The sequence below is a fragment of the Melozone crissalis genome, unplaced genomic scaffold (genome assembly GCF_028551555.1).
Source record: "Melozone crissalis strain CALT ecotype California unplaced genomic scaffold, PUWL_Pcris_2 ptg000064l_1, whole genome shotgun sequence".
Lineage (NCBI taxonomy): Eukaryota > Metazoa > Chordata > Aves > Passeriformes > Passerellidae > Melozone > Melozone crissalis.
The window spans coordinates 246,116-266,389 of NW_026535842.1; the positions used below are offsets into that span (position 1 = coordinate 246,116).

At 60.9% G+C, this 20,274-nt stretch overlaps 1 protein-coding gene across 4 annotated transcripts; it reads left to right on the forward strand.

Moving 5' to 3' along the window:
- Positions 1-1,988: 1,988 nt before the first annotated feature.
- TCF7L1 (transcription factor 7 like 1) lies at positions 1,989-16,907 on the forward strand. 4 transcript variants are annotated; one of them, XM_054289193.1, is made up of 12 exons: positions 1,989-2,204; positions 2,283-2,343; positions 3,085-3,215; positions 11,573-11,656; positions 12,696-12,828; positions 13,253-13,355; positions 13,604-13,687; positions 14,172-14,315; positions 15,219-15,378; positions 15,724-15,831; positions 16,098-16,185; positions 16,293-16,907. In XM_054289193.1, the coding sequence occupies exons 1-12, from the start codon at positions 2,004-2,006 to the stop codon at positions 16,670-16,672; spliced, it is 1,677 nt and encodes a 558-aa protein (XP_054145168.1). In that variant the 5' UTR covers positions 1,989-2,003; the 3' UTR covers positions 16,673-16,907. The 4 variants fall into 4 exon arrangements, with proteins under 4 accessions (XP_054145168.1, XP_054145165.1, XP_054145166.1 ...); XM_054289190.1 differs by having other exon boundaries at positions 2,004-2,204; positions 16,098-16,170; XM_054289191.1 differs by having other exon boundaries at positions 2,004-2,204; positions 16,098-16,159; positions 16,312-16,907.
- The last annotated feature ends 3,367 nt before the right edge of the window (positions 16,908-20,274 follow it).

A 20,274-nucleotide genomic window follows, 5' to 3' on the forward strand; every position in this document is an offset into this window, starting at 1 on the left:
AATTCTGCCTCTCGCTCCCCCGTGGCAAAGACCCTCCCGAAGGGGTGATCTTGGGGGTCCCGGGAGGTGACCCGAGGCACGGGCGCTGTCCCCAGGGCGCTGATGGGACATTCGCGGCTCGTTGTCCCCCTGCCCTCCCCCGCTGCTGGCGGGGTGGGATGGAGCGGGAGATGGAGAATGGAGCGATGGAGGGCACTGGGGTCTCCGAGGGTCCTGGGGCACCTCAGAGTCCTGGTGTAGGTCCTGGGGTGCCTGGGGGTCCCGGGGTGTCCAGACTTCCTAGTGGGACCAAGGATCCTTCCCCCCACGGATCCCCCAGAACACCAGGCGTCACCTCTGGGTGGGCGAAACCCACTGAGGAGGTTCTGTGTTTGGACAGGACCTACAAAAATGTTGGGAAACACCCCAAAACTGCAGGGCTGCCTTTTTTAGGATTTAGGAGGGCGAAGTTTTGGGGCACCTGGGGAGCACTGGGTGGCACCCCCACATGTGCCCTGCTGGGAACCAGCCACCTCCTCACGCCTCGAGGGTTCATCCCAAATTTGTTATGGGAAATATGAGCAAAAATAATGCATAAGGCGATAATTTATATTTTTTAGCATCCCGGGACTCACCCAGACCCCCGGCCACATCCACATCCCTGCTCCATGAGCCCCCAAACCAGGGGCGGTGCGGGGAGAAGGGGCAGATGTGAGCTCCCCATTGAGCACGTGGCTGGCAATGTTAATTAAACGCAGGGCAATAAAACATCTGGAGGGGCCAGCCGGCACGGCCCCCCGCAGCTGCCTCCCGCTTTTCCTTGGGAATCTTGGGCAGGGGGGACCGGGGTCACCAGCGATCCCGACCGTACAAAAGCCTTTTCATCGAGCGTTTCAGGCGCAGCAACTGAGGGAGCTTTGTGGCGCAGAGCGAGGGGCTGCGGGCCGGGGGCGGCGGGGGCTGCAGCCCGGGGGTCTGGGGGCTGCTGGGGGTGCCTGGGACTGGGGTTCAGGGCCGGGCTGCGGGCGATGGCACCGGGACAATGCCCATCGGGGGTGATGGACGCAGCCCCGCTGGGTGCCACCCCACCGGCCGTGCGGGAGCGAGCCCACCCTGTACAATAAAAGGAGAAAAAGGGGTTTTGGATGTCTGTCCCATCATGGCAGGATCCTCTACCAGCGCGGGGAGGGGTGGGCACGTCCCTGGAGCATTCCTGGGGTGGGGGACAGGGGCACCATGGGTGGGATGGGGGCACCATGGGAGGGATGGGGGCACCATGGGTGGGATGGGGGCACCCTGAGAGGGATGGGGGCACCATGGGTGGGATGGGGGCACCCCGGGTGGGATGGGGACAGCTGAACAGGATGAGGGACAGGGATGGGAGCACCCAGATGGGAGGGGACACCATGGGACGGATGGGGGGACCCAGGGCATGAGGGGGACACCAGGGCAGGGTGGCAGGAACACGGACGGAATGGGGGGACTACGAGTAAGCTGAGAACACTCAGATGTGTCAGAAGTGTCACCCCGCGTGGGACGGGGGGGACGGATGGGAGGTGACACCCCGAATGGGACTAGGGTGGGATGGGAGGTGACACCCGCGTGGGACGGGGGGCCCAGGGCTGGGGCACCCTGGTCCGGGTGGGGGAGCCCCGGTCGGGATGGGGGGCCCGGACCGTGCGGGGAGCCCCGGTCGGGATGGGGGCCCGGACCGTGCGGGGAGCCCCGGTCGGGATGGGGAGCCCCGGTCGGGATGGGGGGTCCGGACCGTGCGGGGAGCCCCGGTCGGGATGGGGAGCCCCGGTCGGGATGGGGAGCCCCGGTCGCGGCAGCACCGAGCGGGGCCGGCGCGGGACCCTCGCGGAGCGGAGCGGGCCCGGCGGGGCGGCGCGAGCCCCTGCCCGGCCCCCGGTGTCGGTTTGCATCCCGGCTCCTCCCCGCCCCGCCGCCCCGCGCATTCCCGACCCTCCGGGCGGTGGCGGCGGCGGCGGCGGGGCCCGGCGGGGCCGGGGCGGGACCCCACGATGCCGCAGCTGGAACCCACGGGGGGGGACGACCTGGGGGCCCCCGACGAGCTCATCGCCTTCCAGGACGAGGGCGAGGAGCAGGACAAGGGCGCGGGGCGCGGCTCGGCCCACGGGGACCTGGACGAGCTCAAGTCCTCGCTGGTCAGCGAGACTGAGAACCGGGGCGGCCCCGGCGGCGCGGCCGGCCCCGGCCCCGAGGTGAGGCGGGGGGCGGCGGGGAGCCGGGGGGAGGCGCCCCCCGCCCGGCCCCGCTCCGCTCACCGCCTCTCCCCGCAGGCGGAGCGGCCCCCGCCGCCCCGGGAAAGTTTCCAGAAGCCGCGGGACTCGCTGGCAGAAGGTACCGGACCCCCCCTCCCCGCCGCATCCCCCGGGAGCCGCCGGCACTTCCCAACTTCTTTGTTTCCGCCCCCGCCGCGGGCGGGACCCCTTGTGTGCCCCCCCCGTGTCCGTGTCCGTGTTCTCCGCTCCTCCCCGCGGTGTCCCCCGGGGCCGGGTCCCCTCCGGGCCGTGTGTGTCCCCCCGTGTGTGCCCCCCCGTGTGTGCCCCCCCCGTGTCCCCGCCGCGGTCACCGGCCCCGGGCATGGATCGGTGATCCGTGCCCCCGTGGCTCGGGACGCCCCCGGGACCGGCTCCGTTCGGGGGGGAGTGACCGGCACCGGGAGCCGCCGCCGCCCCCGGGGCTGCCCCGCGCAGCCGAGACCCCCAGAAGAGCCAGGGGCACCCCAAAGTGACCAGGGACACCCCAAGGGACCTGTCCGGGCCCCTCCCCAGCGGGGATCCCCCAAAAGACCCCCCAAAGAAGCTTGGGCACCCTCAGAGGGGCGCACCCAGCTGCCCCCCAAGTGGGAACCCCTAGACAATCCAGGAACCCCTAGAAAATCAAGGAACCCCTAGAAAATCCAGGAACCCCCACAAGCGACTTGGGCCCCCCCCACCCTCCGCGAGGGACAATGACTCCCCCAAAATTCCGTCGGAGACCCCCGGAAGAACCCGGGACCCCCCCCCAGGGATTTGGGCATCCCCGAGGGACCCCGCCGTGCGCCCCCCGCCCGCTGACGCCCCCTCCCCTCTCCCGCAGTGGTCAGACGGCAGCAGGATGGGGCGTTCTTCAAGGGCCCCCCGTACCCCGGGTACCCGTTCCTGATGCTCCCGGAGCTGGGCAGCCCCTACCTCGCCAACGGAGCGCTGTCCCCCGGCGGAGCCCGCACCGTAAGTGCCCCCCGGACCCTCCCCTCGCCTCTCGCGGGTGCTCAGAGCCCCCCAAGCCCGTCCTGCAGGACAGCGCCCACCTGATGCTAAGAAAAAGATATTTGGTTAATTTATTTTAGTTTTGGCTCACTTCGCCCCTTTTTGGGGGGGAGCTTAGAGGGGGGTGGGGAGTTCGGGGGTCTTCGCTCCGGGGGACCCGCCCCGAAACCTGACCCTGAGCTGCTGCTTTTCTCATTTAAACGGGTTTTAAAGCCGTTAATGGGCCAACATTGGCCGCGGGGGGAGAAGTGATTAAGCAAATTGAGCGAGAACTGGGGGTGGTGGGCGAGGGGCAGCGACCCCCTCCCCTCAGCAAAGTCCCTCGACCCCCGAACCGTGCCGGGCAGCATCGCAGAGCGATGCGAGGGATGTGGAGGTGCTTTGGGAACACGACGTGTTCCTACGGGGCCATCCTGGAGGGAATTCTGAGCCCTCCGGGGGTCCCGACCCCTCGGGGAGGGATGCTGACAGTGGAACCCCCTCGCTCCCGATTATCCAGGTGTAATCTCGATCCGGTGATGCTTTTCCGCGTTGTTTCTCCGGATCCACAGGGAACTGTGTGGAATTTACGCAGTGTTTGTGATGGTTCGGAATCCCGGAGCCCGGCTGGTTCCCCCGGAGGGGTTTCCGCATTTTCAGGGTTTTCCTACTTTTGCTTTCCTGGAAGCAACTGGTTGGAGCGGCCGTGAAGTGCAAATCCCGGGATGGGGAGGGCAGATAAGCTAATTATCCCGGCTGGATAAAGGCTGTATTCCCAATTTGTCACTCCTGGGATTAGGAGGTTTTGGGGATGAGGCAGGGCTGACCGCGATGCCAAACACTGGCCGGGAATCCGGGATAATGAGCAGGGATTGGGCTCGGGATCCGTCACAAGCGGCCACTAACGATGATTTAATGAATCCCAGAAAGGGGATTAATTAACAGGGGCTGGGGCGGGTGTCGCCTCCCGGTTGTTTCAGGGGGATGGCTGGCGTTGGGAAAGCGTGGATTTGGGCTGAATTCCGACGGAATGGGGCCTCCGGTTAGTGAGGGGTGTGTGGGGATGCTGGGGGCGGCTCGGGGGAGTTTTGTGATGCTCTGGATCCCACGGGAGAGCAGCAGAGCTCTGTGCACAGCACCAACCCCTCCTGTGAGTGTGGCAGCACAGGGATCCCCGAGATGGGCACAGTGTCCCTGATCCCACACCGGATCCAGCTGGGCACAGCACCCCGACCCTGACCCAGAGCCAGCAAGGCTCAGCATCCTCAATCAAACAGGACACTGCAGGATGGAGCATCCTTGGTCCGGGTCTGGATCCAGCCGGGCACAGCACCTGTGATCCTGTGCAGCATCCTCAACCCCACACCAGATCCTGCTGGCTCAGCGTGCCTGATCTCCTGTTGGATCCTGTTCCTGATCCCTCCAGGCATCCCTGACCCCATCTGGGCACAACATCCTGACCCTGAACCAGACCCAGCAAGGCTCAGCATCCTCAATCAAACAGAAGAAGAGTCAGGACAGAGCATCCTTGGTCCAGGTCTGGATCCAGCTGGGCACAGCACCCTGGATCTGACCCTGCATCCAGGCAGGCTCGGCCTCCTCACTCCACACCTTAGCCTCTGGGAACAGAACCCTCCATGGAGCTGGACACAGCACCTGGATGCAGCCAGGCACAGCTGGACACAGCACCTGGATCCATCCAGGCACAGCTGGACACAGCATCTGGATCCATCCATGCACAGCCTCCCAGCCCCGCGCTGGACACAGGATCCCTGAATCCCTCCTGGATCCATCCAGGCACAGCTGGACACAGCATCTGGATCCATCCATGCACAGCCTCCCAGCCCGTGCTGGCAGCAGCCCCCGGTTCCCCTGGATCCAGCCCCACATCCCCACTCGCAGCACGGCCCCGGGGAACCGAGCTCCCAGCCCAAATGCCCTGGGTGAGCCTGGACACGCGGAGCTGCGGGGTGGCGGCAGCAGGCACAGCCTGCCCTGGGAACCGTCCTTGCCCTGTTTCCTCCTTGTTTCTGCCCCAGTTTGGAGCTGGTCTGCAGGATGCAGCCGTCCCAGAGGCCGTGGCACCCACCCAGGTGCTGTGGATTGAAGGGAAAAGAAAGATTTTAGGAGAAGAATCCCAATCCCCAGATAATCTCCGTGGCTGGGAGGTGCTCTGAGGAGGAGGCCAGGAAGGTGATGGATGGATCCTGAGGATGGATGAGTCTGCAGGTGCCAGCACTGATCTGACAGCCCAACAGCCGGAGGGATTATTTGGAATACTGGGAATTCTGCATTTCTCCACTCCAAAACCTTCAGAAATCTGGGATATCCATGGAAATCTGGTTACACAGTGCTTCCCACACTCCAGACCAGAAGTCCCATCCCTGTGCCAACCCACCAAGCTCCAATGGATGGATGCTCCTGCTCTTCAATCTGTGTGAATTCACTTTGCTCCTGGGTTATTTCCAGCTGGGATCCTGGAATTTGGGAAGTCTCCGTGGTCCCCAGAATCACTTTCCTGGCAGTTTCTGCCCAGGGAGAACTCTGGGGGCTCTGCTCTGATGGTGAAGGAATTTGTTGGAATCTAACAACGGCATTGTTGGGAGCAGCGTTCCTGCCAATTTTCCTCAATTCCAATCAGGAATTGGGGACCTGTGAGGCGGTGTTTGGCTCCTTGGGATCATTCCCAACAACACAGGGTGGATGGAGAGGGAATACTCTGGATGTGCCTGAGCTGGGTGGATGCAAATCCCCATTGCCACGACGCCGGATCCACTCCATCAGGATGGCGTGGAGCTGATGGGTTTTACCCCAAACCCAGAATGGGATGGATCCACACTGGGCAAAACCTCATCCCAGCATCTTCCTCCTGCTCGGGAAGTGGATGGGAACCAGGCACGGAGCAGCGACCATGCACAGGATTGGCACCATTCCCAAGAAAACCAGTTTAACCCCAGGAATTCGAGTCTGGAGGCGCGGATTTAAATAAATCCAAACCTTCCTCAGGCGTGGAATTCCATCCAAACAGCTCTCCCGTCGCCGTGCCGGTGTAATTAATGCACCTCGGTGTAATTAATGCGCCGAGGCAGGCCACGATCCCAAAATAAATGAGGGAAAAATCCATAACCTGGACCCATTCCGGCTTTTTTTGCGCCACTCCTGCGATGAATTCCCGAGGACACAGAGCCCTATCTGTCTCCTAAAGAAAATAGATCCTTAACTGCGCTGCTGCCAAGGAAAATGATTAAAATACGGATTTTTGGCAGGGAGAAGGGCTGCTCCAAAAGCCGGGCGGGTCTCGCTGGCGGTTCTGGCACAGCCTGGAGGGATTTTGGCGCTGCGATGCGGACAGAGGTGTTGGAATGGGGGGATTTTTCTGGCGTGGGGGCCCGCTGGATGCTCAGCATCCTGGGACCAGTTCCTCCTCCTTCCTGCTGCGCTAATTTGGGATTTTCTGCTTTATTTGGGATTTGCCCCCCATCAGCGCCGCCTTCCTTCCCCACCTGGTGAACATTAAGGGAAAACCCTGTTTTTTCCCCACTTTTTGGCTTGTCCCCGCTGCTGTGTGCAGCTGCTGGGCCGATCCGGCGCCGAGCCCTCCCCGTGCCTCAGTTTCCCTCTCGCAGAGCTGCCGCACACAATGGCCCCTTTATCCCGCTCCTTAATTATGCTCTTCGGCTAATTACCCCGCGGGCGGGGCTTGCAGACCTCCAGGAGGTTCCCACCCCCGAACCTCCCTCCTCCCTCCTTTTCTAACGCGCTTCCCAAATTAAAGCGATGAAGTAAGCGCTCGGGGCGCCTCTGCTCGGCCCTGGGATTGTTCCGGGACTGAGGCGCATTCATCATCCTTCTGGAATTCCCAGCAGCTGCTTTTCATTAGTTTTCCTTCCTTCGAGCGGCGGGCGGGGGAAGAGGAACCCGGGGGGAAGTGCCCGGTGCATCCTGGACGGAGGAAGAGGAGGGATGAGGGAAGAAGGGGTTGGAACCGGGGGCGGCCGTGTTGTGTTTTCCTCTCGGGGAGTTTGGGGAAAGGGGATGGAGGAGGAGGGGAAGGGCTGATGTGCCCCTTCTCGGTTTGCCTCTTTTCTGGTGGTTTTTTGGCAAGGATTTCACCCTGTGTGTTCAGCCTGGGGATCCTGGGGATATTGAGGGTCCCTGGGGATCTTGGGGATCCCTGGGGATATTGTGGATGCTGCTCAGGGCTTGGCAGCGGGCAGGGGAGGGGCAGGACTGGAGCTGGCTGTGCTGGTGTCAGTGCCAGGATGTTCTGGATGCTCTGGGACGGGGATCTGGCTGTGCTGTGTCACCCCAGGGTGCTCTGCAGGCTCTGGCACAGGGACCTGGCTGTGCTGTGTCACCCCAGGGTGCTCTGCAGGCTCTGGCACAGGGATCTGGCTGTGCTGTGTCACCCCAGGGTGCTCTGCAGGCTCTGGGACGGGGATCTGGCTGTGCTGTGTCACCCCAGGGTGCTCTGCAGGCTCTGGCACAGGGACCTGGCTGTGCTGTGTCACCCCAGGGTGCTCTGCAGGCTCTGGCACAGGGACCTGGCTGTGCTGTGTCACCCCAGGGTGCTCTGCAGGCTCTGGGACGGGGATCTGGCTGTGCTGTGTCACCCCAGGGTGCTCTGCAGGCTCTGGCACAGGGACCTGGCTGTGCTGTGTCACCCCAGGGTGCTCTGCAGGCTCTGGCACAGGGACCTGGCTGTGCTGTGTCACCCCAGGGTGCTCTGCAGGCTCTGGCACAGGGACCTGGCTGTGCTGTGTCACCCCAGGGTGCTCTGCAGGCTCTGGCACAGGGACCTGGCTGTGCTGTGTCACCCCAGGGTGCTCTGCAGGCTCTGGGACGGGGATCTGGCTGTGCTGTGTCACCCCAGGGTGCTCTGCAGGCTCTGGGACGGGGACCTGGCTGTGCTGTGTCACCCCAGGGTGCTCTGCAGGCTCTGGGACGGGGACCTGGCTGTGCTGTGTCACCCCAGGGTGCTCTGCAGGCTCTGGGACGGGGACCTGGCTGTGCTGTGTCACCCCAGGGTGCTCTGCAGGCTCTGGCACAGGGACCTGGCTGTGCTGTGTCACCCCAGGGTGCTCTGCAGGCTCTGGCACAGGGACCTGGCTGTGCTGTGTCACCCCAGGGTGCTCTGCAGGCTCTGGGACGGGGACCTGGCTGTGCTGTGTCACCCCAGGGTGCTCTGCAGGCTCTGGGACGGGGACCTGGCTGTGCTGTGTCACCCCAGGGTGCTCTGCAGGCTCTGGGACGGGGACCTGGCTGTGCTGTGTCACCCCAGGGTGCTCTGCAGGCTCTGGGACGGGGCTGTTGGTGCCAGGGCAAGCTGAGGCTGCTGCTCCTGCTGGGGTCCCCCAGAGGATGCGGGCCATGAATGGATCCATTGAGGGAGCTGCAGACAAAAGCCTGGGCCAGCAGCGGGGTCTGGGGCCACCGGCTATGGGGACGGGGAGCAGGGGCTGCGGGCTGGGGTCCTCTGTGGGTGGGAGAGGCTCGGGGCACCCATGGGTGGGCCCAGGACCACCCTGGGCTGTGCCCACTGCAGTGCTCCAGCCTCATCCACAGCATCCCATCCCATCCCATCCCATCGATCCTGTCCCATCCCATTGATCCCATCCCACCCCATCCCATCCCACCTTCCCCTGGGCCCCAGCTCTCCCTCAGATGCCCCCAATGTCGCCAGGGTGTGGATGTGGCATCTGTGGATGGAGATCAGGTAGCACCAGTGCCACCTCTCCAAGCTCATCCCAAATTGAGAGTTTTTAATCTTATTTTTCATCTCCCAGCCCCGTTGGCGTTTCCCATCTGGGGCCTGTGGCTGTGTTATGGGAACGGACAAACAGCTGCTGTTGGGGTGTCACAAACCCTCATCCCCACCCCAAAATCCCCGTCCCCAGCTGGGACACCCTCTGCCTGGCTGCTGTCACCCAAAAATGCCCAAAGGGAACGTGGAGATGTCTCCTGCATCAACCCTAAAACCCTTAGAAACCCTAAATCCTGATGGAACAATAACTCTTATTTTGGGGGATTTTTGGGGTTCTCCCTGGGATGTGGGGGTGCAGGAGCCCCTCCCAGGAGTCCCCTGGCTGGGATTTGTCATGCTGGTGCTCATGGGCAACATCTGGAGGAGATTATTGGGCTGGGAAGCGGATGGATGGATGGATGGCGGGGGTGGGGGAGAGATTTATGTCTGCTTGCCTGGGCTGTAAATCCAGCTGTAATTGGGATTTCTGCCTCCCCAGCTATCCCGGGGAATGCAGCAGCTGTGGGGCCGGGATGCTGCTGGCTTTGCTCCTTGGTTGTTGGCATTGGGGGATTTTTTGGGGTGTGAAGGACCCCAGGAGGGTGAGAGACCAGGTCCCCCTTTCCCCTCTCCTTTTCCCATTTCCCCTCTCCTTTCTCCCTTCCCATTCCCTTTTTCCCCCATTTCGGGGCTTCCCCCAGTTCCCATTGGTGCCATCCCTGGCTGCAGCCCCAGACCCTTCTGCCTGGGCAGATTTGGGGTTTTTTCCCCACCTTCTTATGCTCAAACACAAAGTTTGGAGGAACTGGATGATGCATCGAGCCCAGCATCCCCATTTCTCTCCAAAACCCCATTCCATGTCACTCCTGGAGTCAAATTTGGGTGTTTTTTCCCCAAACAATCCGGTGACACTGCTCAAAGCTGCACCTTGGGATGCCACGGGGCTGCAGTGGCCACGCCTGGACGGAGAATTTGGGGGGCCTGCATTAAAAATCCTGCAAACCCCCGTTTCCTGCCCTAATGCTTGGTCTGTCCGGGCGTGATTTTGGGATGAATTTTGGGGGAAAAGGGAGCAGAGGGACCAGGACAGAGGGGCAGGAGGGGCTAGGACACACAGCTGGGTGATGGAACCCTGGGACAGGGTGACAAACCCCCTGGGACACGGGCACGTGGAGCTGCCAGGACCTGCAGCTATGGGGTGGGACACACCGGGACCCACAGTGGGACCCACCAGGGGCTCTGTCCCTGCCCAGGGCAGCAGCACAGCCGGGCTGGAGCCTGTGCAGAGCAGGAGGAGTGGGAATCCTCTGGGGGACGCCCCCAGTTGCACCCCAGGGCATCCCCGGCCCCTTCTCCTGGGTCTGGGGGCTCCCGGGGGGCTGGGCTCCAGCAGGGAAGGGGTTACCCCTGCTTTTAATTGGCTGCTAACGAGCACCCAGGGCTGGCTCTAATCTCTCTGGAATGTGACCGATTTTCAACTATTTTCCTCTTTCTTTTTTTTGCTGCTGTTTCCTAGCTCGGGTCCCCATTGTGGGGACAGTGGGGGGACAGTGGGGGCTGTGTCCCAGCTGGAGCCAGGGGATGGGGAGGGAGAGGAGGGGAAGGGGAGGGGAAGGGGAGGAAGAGGAGGGGAGAGGGGAAGGGGTGTCATTTTGTCATTTTTCCACATCACCACTGAACCGTTCACCAGCTCACCCTGCTTTGTGTATTTTGAAAGAATCCCCCCTGTTCCTCCCTTTCCCTTCCCCAGGCTCCCAAAATGAGAATTCAGCCTTTTATCCCCAAAACTTGCCCCAGTGCTGTCCCTCTGCTCACAGGGCAGCCCAGACAGCCCCTCGGGGTGGGGAGGGGGCTGTTCTGTGCCAGGGGGCCCTGGGTGGGGGTCCTGGAAGGGTTAACGCTGGGGTTTGGTTCCAGCTGCCCCGGCTCAGGGCTCGGGCAGGTTTGTGTTTGGGGAAATTCCTGCAGCAGCTGCTGCCGCCACATTCCCACATTCTGCAGCCCTGGCATCTCCAGGGACTCTCCCTCTGCTGCCTCTGGCCCCCCAAACACGCACAGAGCCCCTTTTTGGGGTGCCAGGGAGACACCCCAGAGTCACAGTGAGATCTTAACCCAGAAAGGGAGAAAAACCCCAAAACCCTCTGCCCATGGGCTGGGGGGTCCTTGGCTGGCTGTGCAGGCGAGGCTGGGGGATATTTTGGGGTCAGAGGGTTGTTTCTGAATTATTTGGGGATTGGGGGGAGGATTTGGGGCTGGGCAATCTTTTGGGGATGGGGTTTTCTTGGAGGGCTGTGGGAACGTTTTGGGGCTGAGTGGGATGTTTCAGGGTTGGGGGGGTTTGGGGCTGGGGGTGCTTTGGGACCAGGGTGTGTGAGGCCAGGGCTGGGTTGGTTTTGGGGCAGGGGTTTTTTTTTTGGGGTAGGGGTTTTTTTTTGGGACAGGGGTTTTTTGGGGCAGGGGGGTTTTTTTTGGGGCAGGGGTTTTTTGGGGCAGGGGTTTTTGTTTGAGCAGGGTTTTTCGGGGCAGGGTTTTTTGGTTTTTGGGGCCCAGGGGCTGCGTGGGGGTCCCTGCAGGGCAGTGTCCATCCCTCCCACAGTACCTGCAGATGAAGTGGCCGCTGCTGGACGTGCCGGCCGGGGCCACGCTCAAGGACAGGAGCTCGCCCTCGCCCGCCCACCTGGTGAGAGAGAGGGGGCAGCCCCCAGACCCAGGGGGGGTTCACAGCACCCACAGAACCCCCAGGGACCCTCTCCCATTCCATGGGGGGATTCGGGGGTGGTTTGGGCTGGGGAGGGACCTTAAAGAGCCAAGGGGGCAGGGACCCCCTCAGTGGGGCAGGGACACCTCCACTGGGACAGGGACACCCTCAGTGGGGCAGGGACACCCTCAGTGGGACAGGGACACCCTCAGTGGGGCAGGGACACCCCCATTGGGACAGGGACACCCCCATTGGGGCAGGGACACCCCCATTGGGACAGGGACACCCCCACTGGGGCAGGGACACCTTCCCTGGGGCAGGGACACCCCCATTGGGGCAGGGACACCCTCAGTGAGGCAGGGACACCCCCATTGGGGCAGGGACACCCTCAGTGGGGCAGGGACACCTTCCCTGGGGCAGGGACACCCCCATTGGGGCAGGGACACCCTCAGTGGGGCAGGGACACCCTCAGTGAGGCAGGGACACCCCCACTGGGGCAGGGACACCCCCATTGGGGCAGGGACACCCCCACTGGGGCAGGGACACCCCCACTGGGGCAGGGACACCCTCAGTGGGGCAGGGACACCCCCATTGGGGCAGGGACACCCTCAGTGGGGCAGGGACACCCTCAGTGAGGCAGGGACACCTTCCCTGGGGCAGGGACACCCCCATTGGGGCAGGGACACCCTCAGTGGGGCAGGGACACCCCCATTGGGACAGGGACACCCCCATTGGGGCAGGGACACCTTCCCTGGGGCAGGGACACCCCCATTGGGGCAGGGACACCCCCATTGGGGCAGGGACACCCTCAGTGGGGCAGGGACACCCTCAGTGAGGCAGGGACACCCCCATTGGGGCAGGGACACCCTCAGTGGGGCAGGGACACCTTCCCTGGGGCAGGGACACCCTCAGTGGGGCAGGGACACCCTCAGTGGGGCAGGGACACCCTCAGTGGGGCAGGGACACCTTCCCTGGGGCCGTTCCCGTGGGCTGAGCCCTGCCCTGCCCTCTCTCCCCGCAGTCCAACAAGGTGCCCGTGGTGCAGCACGCCCATCACATGCACCCCCTGACGCCGCTCATCACCTACAGCAGCGAGCCCTTCCCACCCGGCTCGCCCCCCGGGCACCTGAGCCCCGACATCGACCCCAAAACGGGTGAGCGGGGCTGGGGGGACACCTGGGGGTGTGCAGGGGGCTGGGGGACACGTCTAGAGGGGGGATCTGGGGTGCTCAGAGGGATCTGGGGTGCTCAAAGGGAGATGGGGTGCTCAAAGAGGGGATCTGGGGTGCCCAAGGGAAGCTGCTGGGGGGCACGGGGGGCTCGGTGGGATCTGGGGTGCTCAGAGTGGGGATCTGGGGTGCTCACTGGGATCTGGGGGGATCTGGGGTGCTCACGGAAGTGTGTTGGGGGGGGGACAGGGTGATCAGGGGTATCCAAGGTTCTTGGGGGGGATCTGGGGTGCACACGGAAGGGTGCTGGGGGGCACAGGATGCTCTGGGGGACCTGGGGTGCTCAAGCGAAGGTGCTGGGGGGCACGGGGGGCTCCTTGGCTGCTCTGACCCCCCTCTGCCCTCACAGGGATCCCACGGCCGCCGCACCCCCCCGAGCTGCCCCCCTACTACCCCCTGTCCCCCGGGGCCGTGGGGCAGCTGCCACCCCCGCTGGGCTGGCTCGTGCCACAGTAAGGACGGGGGGCTTTGGGGTTTGGGGGGCTGGGAGGGGGCTGGATGTGCTTGGGGGCTGAATTTGGGGTGCTGGGAGGGGGCTGGCTGTGCTGGGGGGCAGAATCTGGGGTCCTGTCGGGGTGGGGAGGGAGGGACTCCGTGCTGCTGGAAAATCTGGGGATCCTGCAGATGGACAGAGCAGCCCAAGGGTGCCCGTGAAGTGGAAAAGGATTTTTTTTTCCCCAAGAAAATCGTGTTTTTGTAGGCAAGGACAGCCCGTGTACTCCATCCCTGCCGGGGGCTTCCGGCACCCCTACCCCGCCCTGGCCATGAACGCCTCCATGTCCAGGTGGGGCTGGGTCTGTGGGGCGGGTTTGGGGTCTCTGGGGGGGATTTGGGGTCTCTAGGGTCTCTCATGAATGCCTCCATGTCCAGGTGGGGCTGGGTCTGTGGGGCGGGTTTGGGGTCTCTGGGGTGGATTTGGGGTCTCTGGGGTCTCTCATGAATGCCTCCATGTCCAGGTGGGGCTGGGTCTGTGGGGCGGGTTTGGGGTCTCTGGGGTGGATTTGGGGTCTCTGGGGTCTCTCATGAATGCCTCCATGTCCAGGTGAGACTGGGTTTATGGGGTGGATTTGGGGTCTCTATGGTAGATTTGAGGTCTCTAGGGTGGTTTGGGGTTCCAGCACGGATTTGGGGTTTCCAGTGGGCATTTTGGGTTCCGTCACGTTCTCGGGGTTCCCGGCTGGGCTGGGGCAGGTGCTCTCTGAACCCGGGCGGTTTGGGGGGTCCCTGGCCGTCTGTCCCACCCCTGCTGTCTGTCCCCACCTCTGCAGTTTGATGTCCAGCCGCTTCTCCCCGCACGTGGTGCCACCCCCTGCGCACGGGCTGCACCCCTCGGGCATCCCCCACCCCACCATCGTCTCCCCCATCGTCAAGCAGGAGCCCCCCCAGCCCAGCTCCAGCCCTGCCGGCACCTCGTGAGTGGGGACACGGGATGAGGGGGGACAGGGGCTGCTCCCGGGGGTCCTGACCCGGGCTGGTGCTTGTGGGGGTCCCAGGACAAGGGGAGAGAATCTTGACTCCGTGTTTCAGAAGGCTGGTTTATTATTTTGTGATGTTTATTATATTAAAATGATATATTATAATATATAGTATACTAAAATTTAAATGTAAAAATTAAAATTTGAAATAAAAAAATTAATTAAAAATTAAATTTAAAAATTAAACAATTAAATTTAAGTTTTGAAAATTTACATTTTAAAATGTATATTTTAATTTAAAAATTAAATTTTAATTAAATATATTAATATTATATATTATATACAATATATAATATATAATATATTATATACTATAATATATTAATGTATTACAATATATAATATAATATAATACAATATAATATAATATAATATAATGTAATATAATATAATATAACATAATATATGTATTGATATATTCTAATGCAACATATTAATATAATAACATAATATATAAATTATATATTGATGTATTAAAATGATATATTAAAAGTATACTAAAAGAATAGAGGAAAGGATTTCATCAGAAAGCCAGCAAAGAATAGAAAGGAATGATAATTAAAAAAAAGAAAGGAATGATAATAAAATCTTGTGACTGACCAGAGAGTCTGATCCAGCTGGACTGTGATTGGCCATTAATTAGAAACAGCCACATGAGACCAATGACAGATGCACCTGTTGCGTTCCACAGCAACAGATAACCATTGTTTGCATTTCGTTTCTGAGGCCTCTCAGCTTCTCAGGAGAAAAAAATCCTAAGGAAAGGACTTTCCATAAAATGCGTCCGTGACTTTTCATAAAATAAGTCCTGACCCCCCTGTCCCGCTCCTCCCCTGGCAGGAAATCCCCCGTGGCCGTGAAGAAGGAGGAGGAGAAGAAGCCGCACATCAAGAAGCCTCTGAACGCCTTCATGCTGTACATGAAGGAGATGAGGGCCAAGGTGGTGGCCGAGTGCACGCTGAAGGAGAGCGCGGCCATCAACCAGATCCTGGGACGGAGGGTACGGGGGGACAGGGACCCTGCAGGGCCCACACCTGAGTGCTGCCAGCTTGGGAAGCCCCCACACCTGGGCACTGCCAGCCCGGGAGCCCCAGGGAGCTCCTGGTGACCTGGGATGGGGTGGGCAGCAGGTGCTCGGGGTCTCCAGTGTGGATTTGGGGATTCCAGCCACCTCTGGGGTCCCCAGAGTGGATCTGGGTGTTCCTGAAGCAGCTCTGGGATTCCCAGTGTGGGTTTGGGGGTTCCCAGCCTGGTTTTGGGGTCCCCGGGGTGGCTCTGGGGTTGCGCAGTGTGTCTCTGGGCTCCCCAGCGTGGCTCTGGTGTCCCCAATGTGCTGTCCCCGCAGTGGCACTCGCTGTCCCGAGAGGAGCAGGCCAAGTACTACGAGCTGGCGCGGAAGGAGCGGCAGCTGCACTCGCAGCTCTACCCGACCTGGTCAGCAAGGGACAACTATGTACGTGTGACCCCCCCTCCATGGGGACCCCAGCCCCTTCCTGGGGTCTGGCTGGGCTGGGGACAGAATTGGAGGTGCTGGGAGAGGGCTGGGGCAAAGTTTGGGGTGCTGGGAGGGGGCTGGCTGTGCTTGGGGCAGAATTCAGGCTGCTGGGGCAGCATGTGATGGTTTCAGTCCCCTCCACGTGCTCTCCCATCCACATTTCCCACCCCAGCACCCCCGTGGCGGCCGGGAGCCGCGGGAGGAGCTGAAATTCTCTCGTTCAGGGCAAGAAGAAAAAGCGGAAGCGCGAGAAGCTGGCCCAGCAGCAGCAGCAGCAGCAGCAGCAGCAGCAGCAGGGCCCTGATGCCGACGGTGAGTGCCCCTCACGCCGTCCCTGTCCCCTCACGCTGTCCCTGTCCCCTCAGGCCCCTCATGCCCCTCACGCCCCCTGCGCCCCTCACGCTGTCCTGTCCCCGCAGGCTCGCTGCCCGCCCGGAGCAAGAAGCCCTGCGTGGTGCCCTTCCTGCCCGAGAAGCCGTGCCCCAGCCCGGCCTCGTCGCACGGCTCCATGCTGGACTCCCCGGCCACGCCGTCGGCCGCCCTGGCCTCGCCGGCCGCGCCGGCCGCCACGCACTCGGAGCAGGCCCAGCCGCTCTCGCTCACCACCAAGCCCGAGGCCCGGGCCCAGCTCAGCAAATCCTCCTCTTCCTCCTCCTCCTCCTCGCTGCTCTCCAGGCCCATCCCCTTCACCTCGGGGGCCCCCTCGGCCCTGCTGGCCTCCCCTCCCGGCGCCATGCCGGCCGCCCTGGCCGCGCTGCAGACGCAGCCGCTGTCCCTGGTCACCAAACCCGCTGACTGAGGGACAAACCTCCCCTCCTGTCCTTCCCCACCCCGTCCCCTCCCCGCTGTACATTGCAGAAGCCACAATCAAGATTCGAACGCAGCCAAAACCGTTATTGGTCAATATTTGACCCTTTCTGAACTCTTTGGGGAGCAGGCTCTGGAGGAAAGGGGCTTTCTGCTCAGAGCTGCTGCCAGCGGTCAACCTAAAGACTGTTTTTATTAAAAAAAAGGAGAGAAAACAAAAAAAAAGAAAAAAAAAATGGAATAGACCCTCCAGAAGGTGCCGCCGAGGGGGATCTCTGAGGGAGGAACTGATGCCCATCGTTGCCGTGGGGCTCGGGGATGGACCCTCACGGTGGTGCCAGCCCCAAACTGGGCTGGAACTGGCTCTCCACCCCGGATCCAGGGGCAGGAACGCCTCCAGCTGCTCCCAAATCCTGCTCCGTGTCCTGGCACGGGGCCGGTGCTGCCCCATCGGTGCTGCTCCTGCCCACCACGCTCCTGCTGCACTGGGCAGGGCCTGGGGCTGAGCCCCGGGAGGGGTCGTGTTTTTATCACCTCAAAAAACCCTGTTATTTTTCACAAAAGGAAATAAAAACTGCAGCTGCAGCCGGCGGTGTGAGTGTGGTCTGTGTTGGGGGCGCTCACCTCTTTTCCTCTGCCGCTTCTCTTGGGAAATACCTTGGGATGGAATTCCTGCTCCCCAGCTCCAGCATCCCTGAACAGCTCTGGCTTAGGGATCAGGGGGATTTTGGGCTGCCACCAACAGGGTACAGCTTGCTAGAGTCACCCAGGCATCAGGAGAGGGGAAATTGGGTGAACCAGTGCCTGAGAAACCGGGCACTGGGAGTTACTGGTGTGTGCTGGGTGCTCTGGAGCTGCTTCTTCCAAACCAGGCATGAAAAACAACCAACAGAAAACCAACTCAATGGAATTTCAGCCCATTTGGGGTCCTCAGTCAGCTCCATACCTGGGTGTATCAGGACTCTTCCTCTCCTTGTATTTCAGCAGGAAAAAAACCCTCAATTTTCCCCCCAGAACTCACAATTTTGTCTCTGTTGCAGACTGACCTGGAGCTGCACCTGCCTGGAGTTAATTTATGAGGAGGATCTGTCTGTGTTTTCCAGATGTGAGAGGTGTTGGCATCCATATCTGCAGCAGAAAACACCTGGATTGGAGGATTTTCATGGCAGAACTCCAAAAACTCCCACCTGAACCAGGCCCCAGCCACGGGCACTGACCTGAGCCCTGGGGACACACCTGGGGCCAGCTCCGAAGCCCTGTGGAAGCTCCAGCAGGAGCGTGGCTGCTCTATCCAGCCCAGGACCATCATGTGGGCAGCTGGAATCGCCAGCTTGGAGCATCCCTGAGCTGCCAGAGCTAAGATCTGGGAGGTGCTTCCATTATTTAAATTTCCAAATTATTTAAATTTCTCGCTTTCAGAGAGAAAAACCTGTGTGAATTCTGGCCTGGAGCTGGGGAGGAACAGCCACGTGTCACACAGCTGGGGCTGAGGGGATTAGGGTGCACCCACAACGTGCGTGGCCATTGCCTGAAAAGAGCCAAAATTGAGCTTTTTTGAGAGAAACCGTTCCAAGAAAGTTGATTTTTGGTGAGGAGGACGCTCTGCCCCGCTCTCCCCAGCACCAGGAGCAGGCTGTGCACAAGCAGCCCCTTGGATTGGATTTCATGGGGCATTAGAGGCATGGAGAGAGCCCTGTCACAGGGATTAAACCGCAGCCAGAGCCAGACAGCCCCAGACAGATGTTGGGCTTCAGCAGGAGAATATTCCTTTGTTTGACTCAGAGCTTTCCCATAGGGACAGGGAACATCTGTTCCACTGCCTGGTGCTGCTCTGGGGCTGGGGCAGGCTGGGGTTGGCCCTGCCAGGAGCTGCTGGTGCCCAAGCCCTGCTCTGGGCACGAGGTGACACAGGGGAGCAGTGCTGTGCACAGAAATTGGGGGGTTTTGGGTTTTATTGTCCTCTGGAACGGTCCCACAGGAGCGGTGTGTGTCCACAGGGGTGAAAATGCAGGATACAGGGTGGCTGTCCATGGAAAATAGGGTTTTTTGGGTTTTATTGTCCTCTGGAATGCTCCCACAGGAGCTGTGTCTGTCCACAGGTGAGAAGATGCAGGATTCAGGGTGGCTGTGCACGGAAATTGGGTCCTTTTTGGATTTTATTGTCCTCTGGAATACAGGAGCTCTGTCTATCCACAGGGGTGAAAATGCAGGTATCACAGTGGCTGTCCGTGGAAAATGTTTTTTTTTTTTTATTTTATTCTCCTCTGGAATACAGGAGCTATTCCTGCCCACGGGACAGGACTGGATTTGTCCTTTAAGGTCCCTTCCAACCTAAACCATTCTCTGGTTCTAGAAGAGGGAAACTCTGGGGGTTTATCTTTGTTGTAGGAAAAAAAACCTGAAAAAATCCAGCGTATTTCCATTTGGGATGGTGTGACCAGGAGCTCTGGTGGCTCCACTCAGCTTTGGACAGGTTTCGGGTGATGTTCCTCACGATTTAACCTGTCCTCAGAGCTGGGGGGTGAAATGGAGCCGGCAGCACAGGATGAGGGAGGCCTGGGATGCTCCAGCAGGGTTTGGCTCTCTGGATGTGCCCAAAGGGGATCCAGGAGAGCTTTTGGGACACCTTGGGAGCACCTTGGGAGCTCTCCTGGCTCTTTCTGGACACCTTGGGAGCACCTGGGGCTCTCCTGGCTCTTTTCTGGACAGGTTGGGAGCATCTGGAGCTCTCCTGGCTGCTCTCTGGACACCTTGGGCGCTCTCCCGGCTCTTTTCTGGACACCTTGGGAGCACCTGGGGCTCTCCAGGCCATCTCTGGACACCTCGGGCGCTCTCCCGGCTCTTTTCTGGACACCTTGGGAGCACCTGGAGCTCTCCTGGTTCTTTCTGGACACCTCGGGCGCTCTCCTGGCTCTTTCTGGACACTTTGGGAGCACCTGGAGCTCTCCTGGTTCTTTGTGGCCGCGGGGCTCCTCCTGCCACCCCCTCCCGCTGGTTTAATTGCAGCCCTGCCCCCCTGCAGGCTGGCCGGGCACTAATTGAAAAGCCTAATGAGGTCCCGGGGGTCTCCTGCCGAGATGGAGCTAATTAGGGGCTGCAGCACGGGCTCCGAGGTTGCTCCAAACCCCTTTTTCCTCCTCGGGGCCAGATGTCCGGGGTGAGGCTGCGGCTCCCGCGCTGTCCTCGGGGCTCCTGCCAGAGCAGCTGCTGCAGAGGCACTGGCTACACTTAATACATTTTAATTAGCGTCATTAAATTCTTCCATTTGCTAATTGTTCCTCCTTTTGATCCTTTATCCCGAGCAGATTAGCCCTCGGGGGGGACGGGGCGGGCTGGGGATGCGGACACGTCGGGCGAGGTGAGGACTTTATTATCCTGACACCAGACCTCGGGACAGCGCTGGAAACACCCCAATTAGCGCTAATTAGGGCCAGACCTGCGCGTCCGGCCTGCTCCGGGAGAGAGCCATCCCCAAAAAGTGAATTTGCGGGGATCGGTGAGAGCAGAGGGCGCCCCAAAGCTGAAGGTGGGATGGAGCTGTGCCCAGGTGAGAACGGGCTCAGGTGTTGGGGGGTCCTGGGGGTCCCTCCCAGC

What these genes read in the sequence shown, in the direction of transcription:
- TCF7L1 (XM_054289193.1), top strand. Translation starts at nt 2,004, where the DNA reads ATGCCGCAGCTGGAACCCACGGGGGGGGACGACCTGGGGGCCCCCGAC. An exon ending in ATGAACGCCTCCATGTCCAG is followed by an intron (nt 13,688 to 14,171) that starts GTGGGGCTGGGT and finishes CCACCTCTGCAG; the next exon opens with TTTGATGTCCAGCCGCTTCT. An exon ending in GCAGGGCCCTGATGCCGACG is followed by an intron (nt 16,186 to 16,292) that starts GTGAGTGCCCCT and finishes CTGTCCCCGCAG; the next exon opens with GCTCGCTGCCCGCCCGGAGC.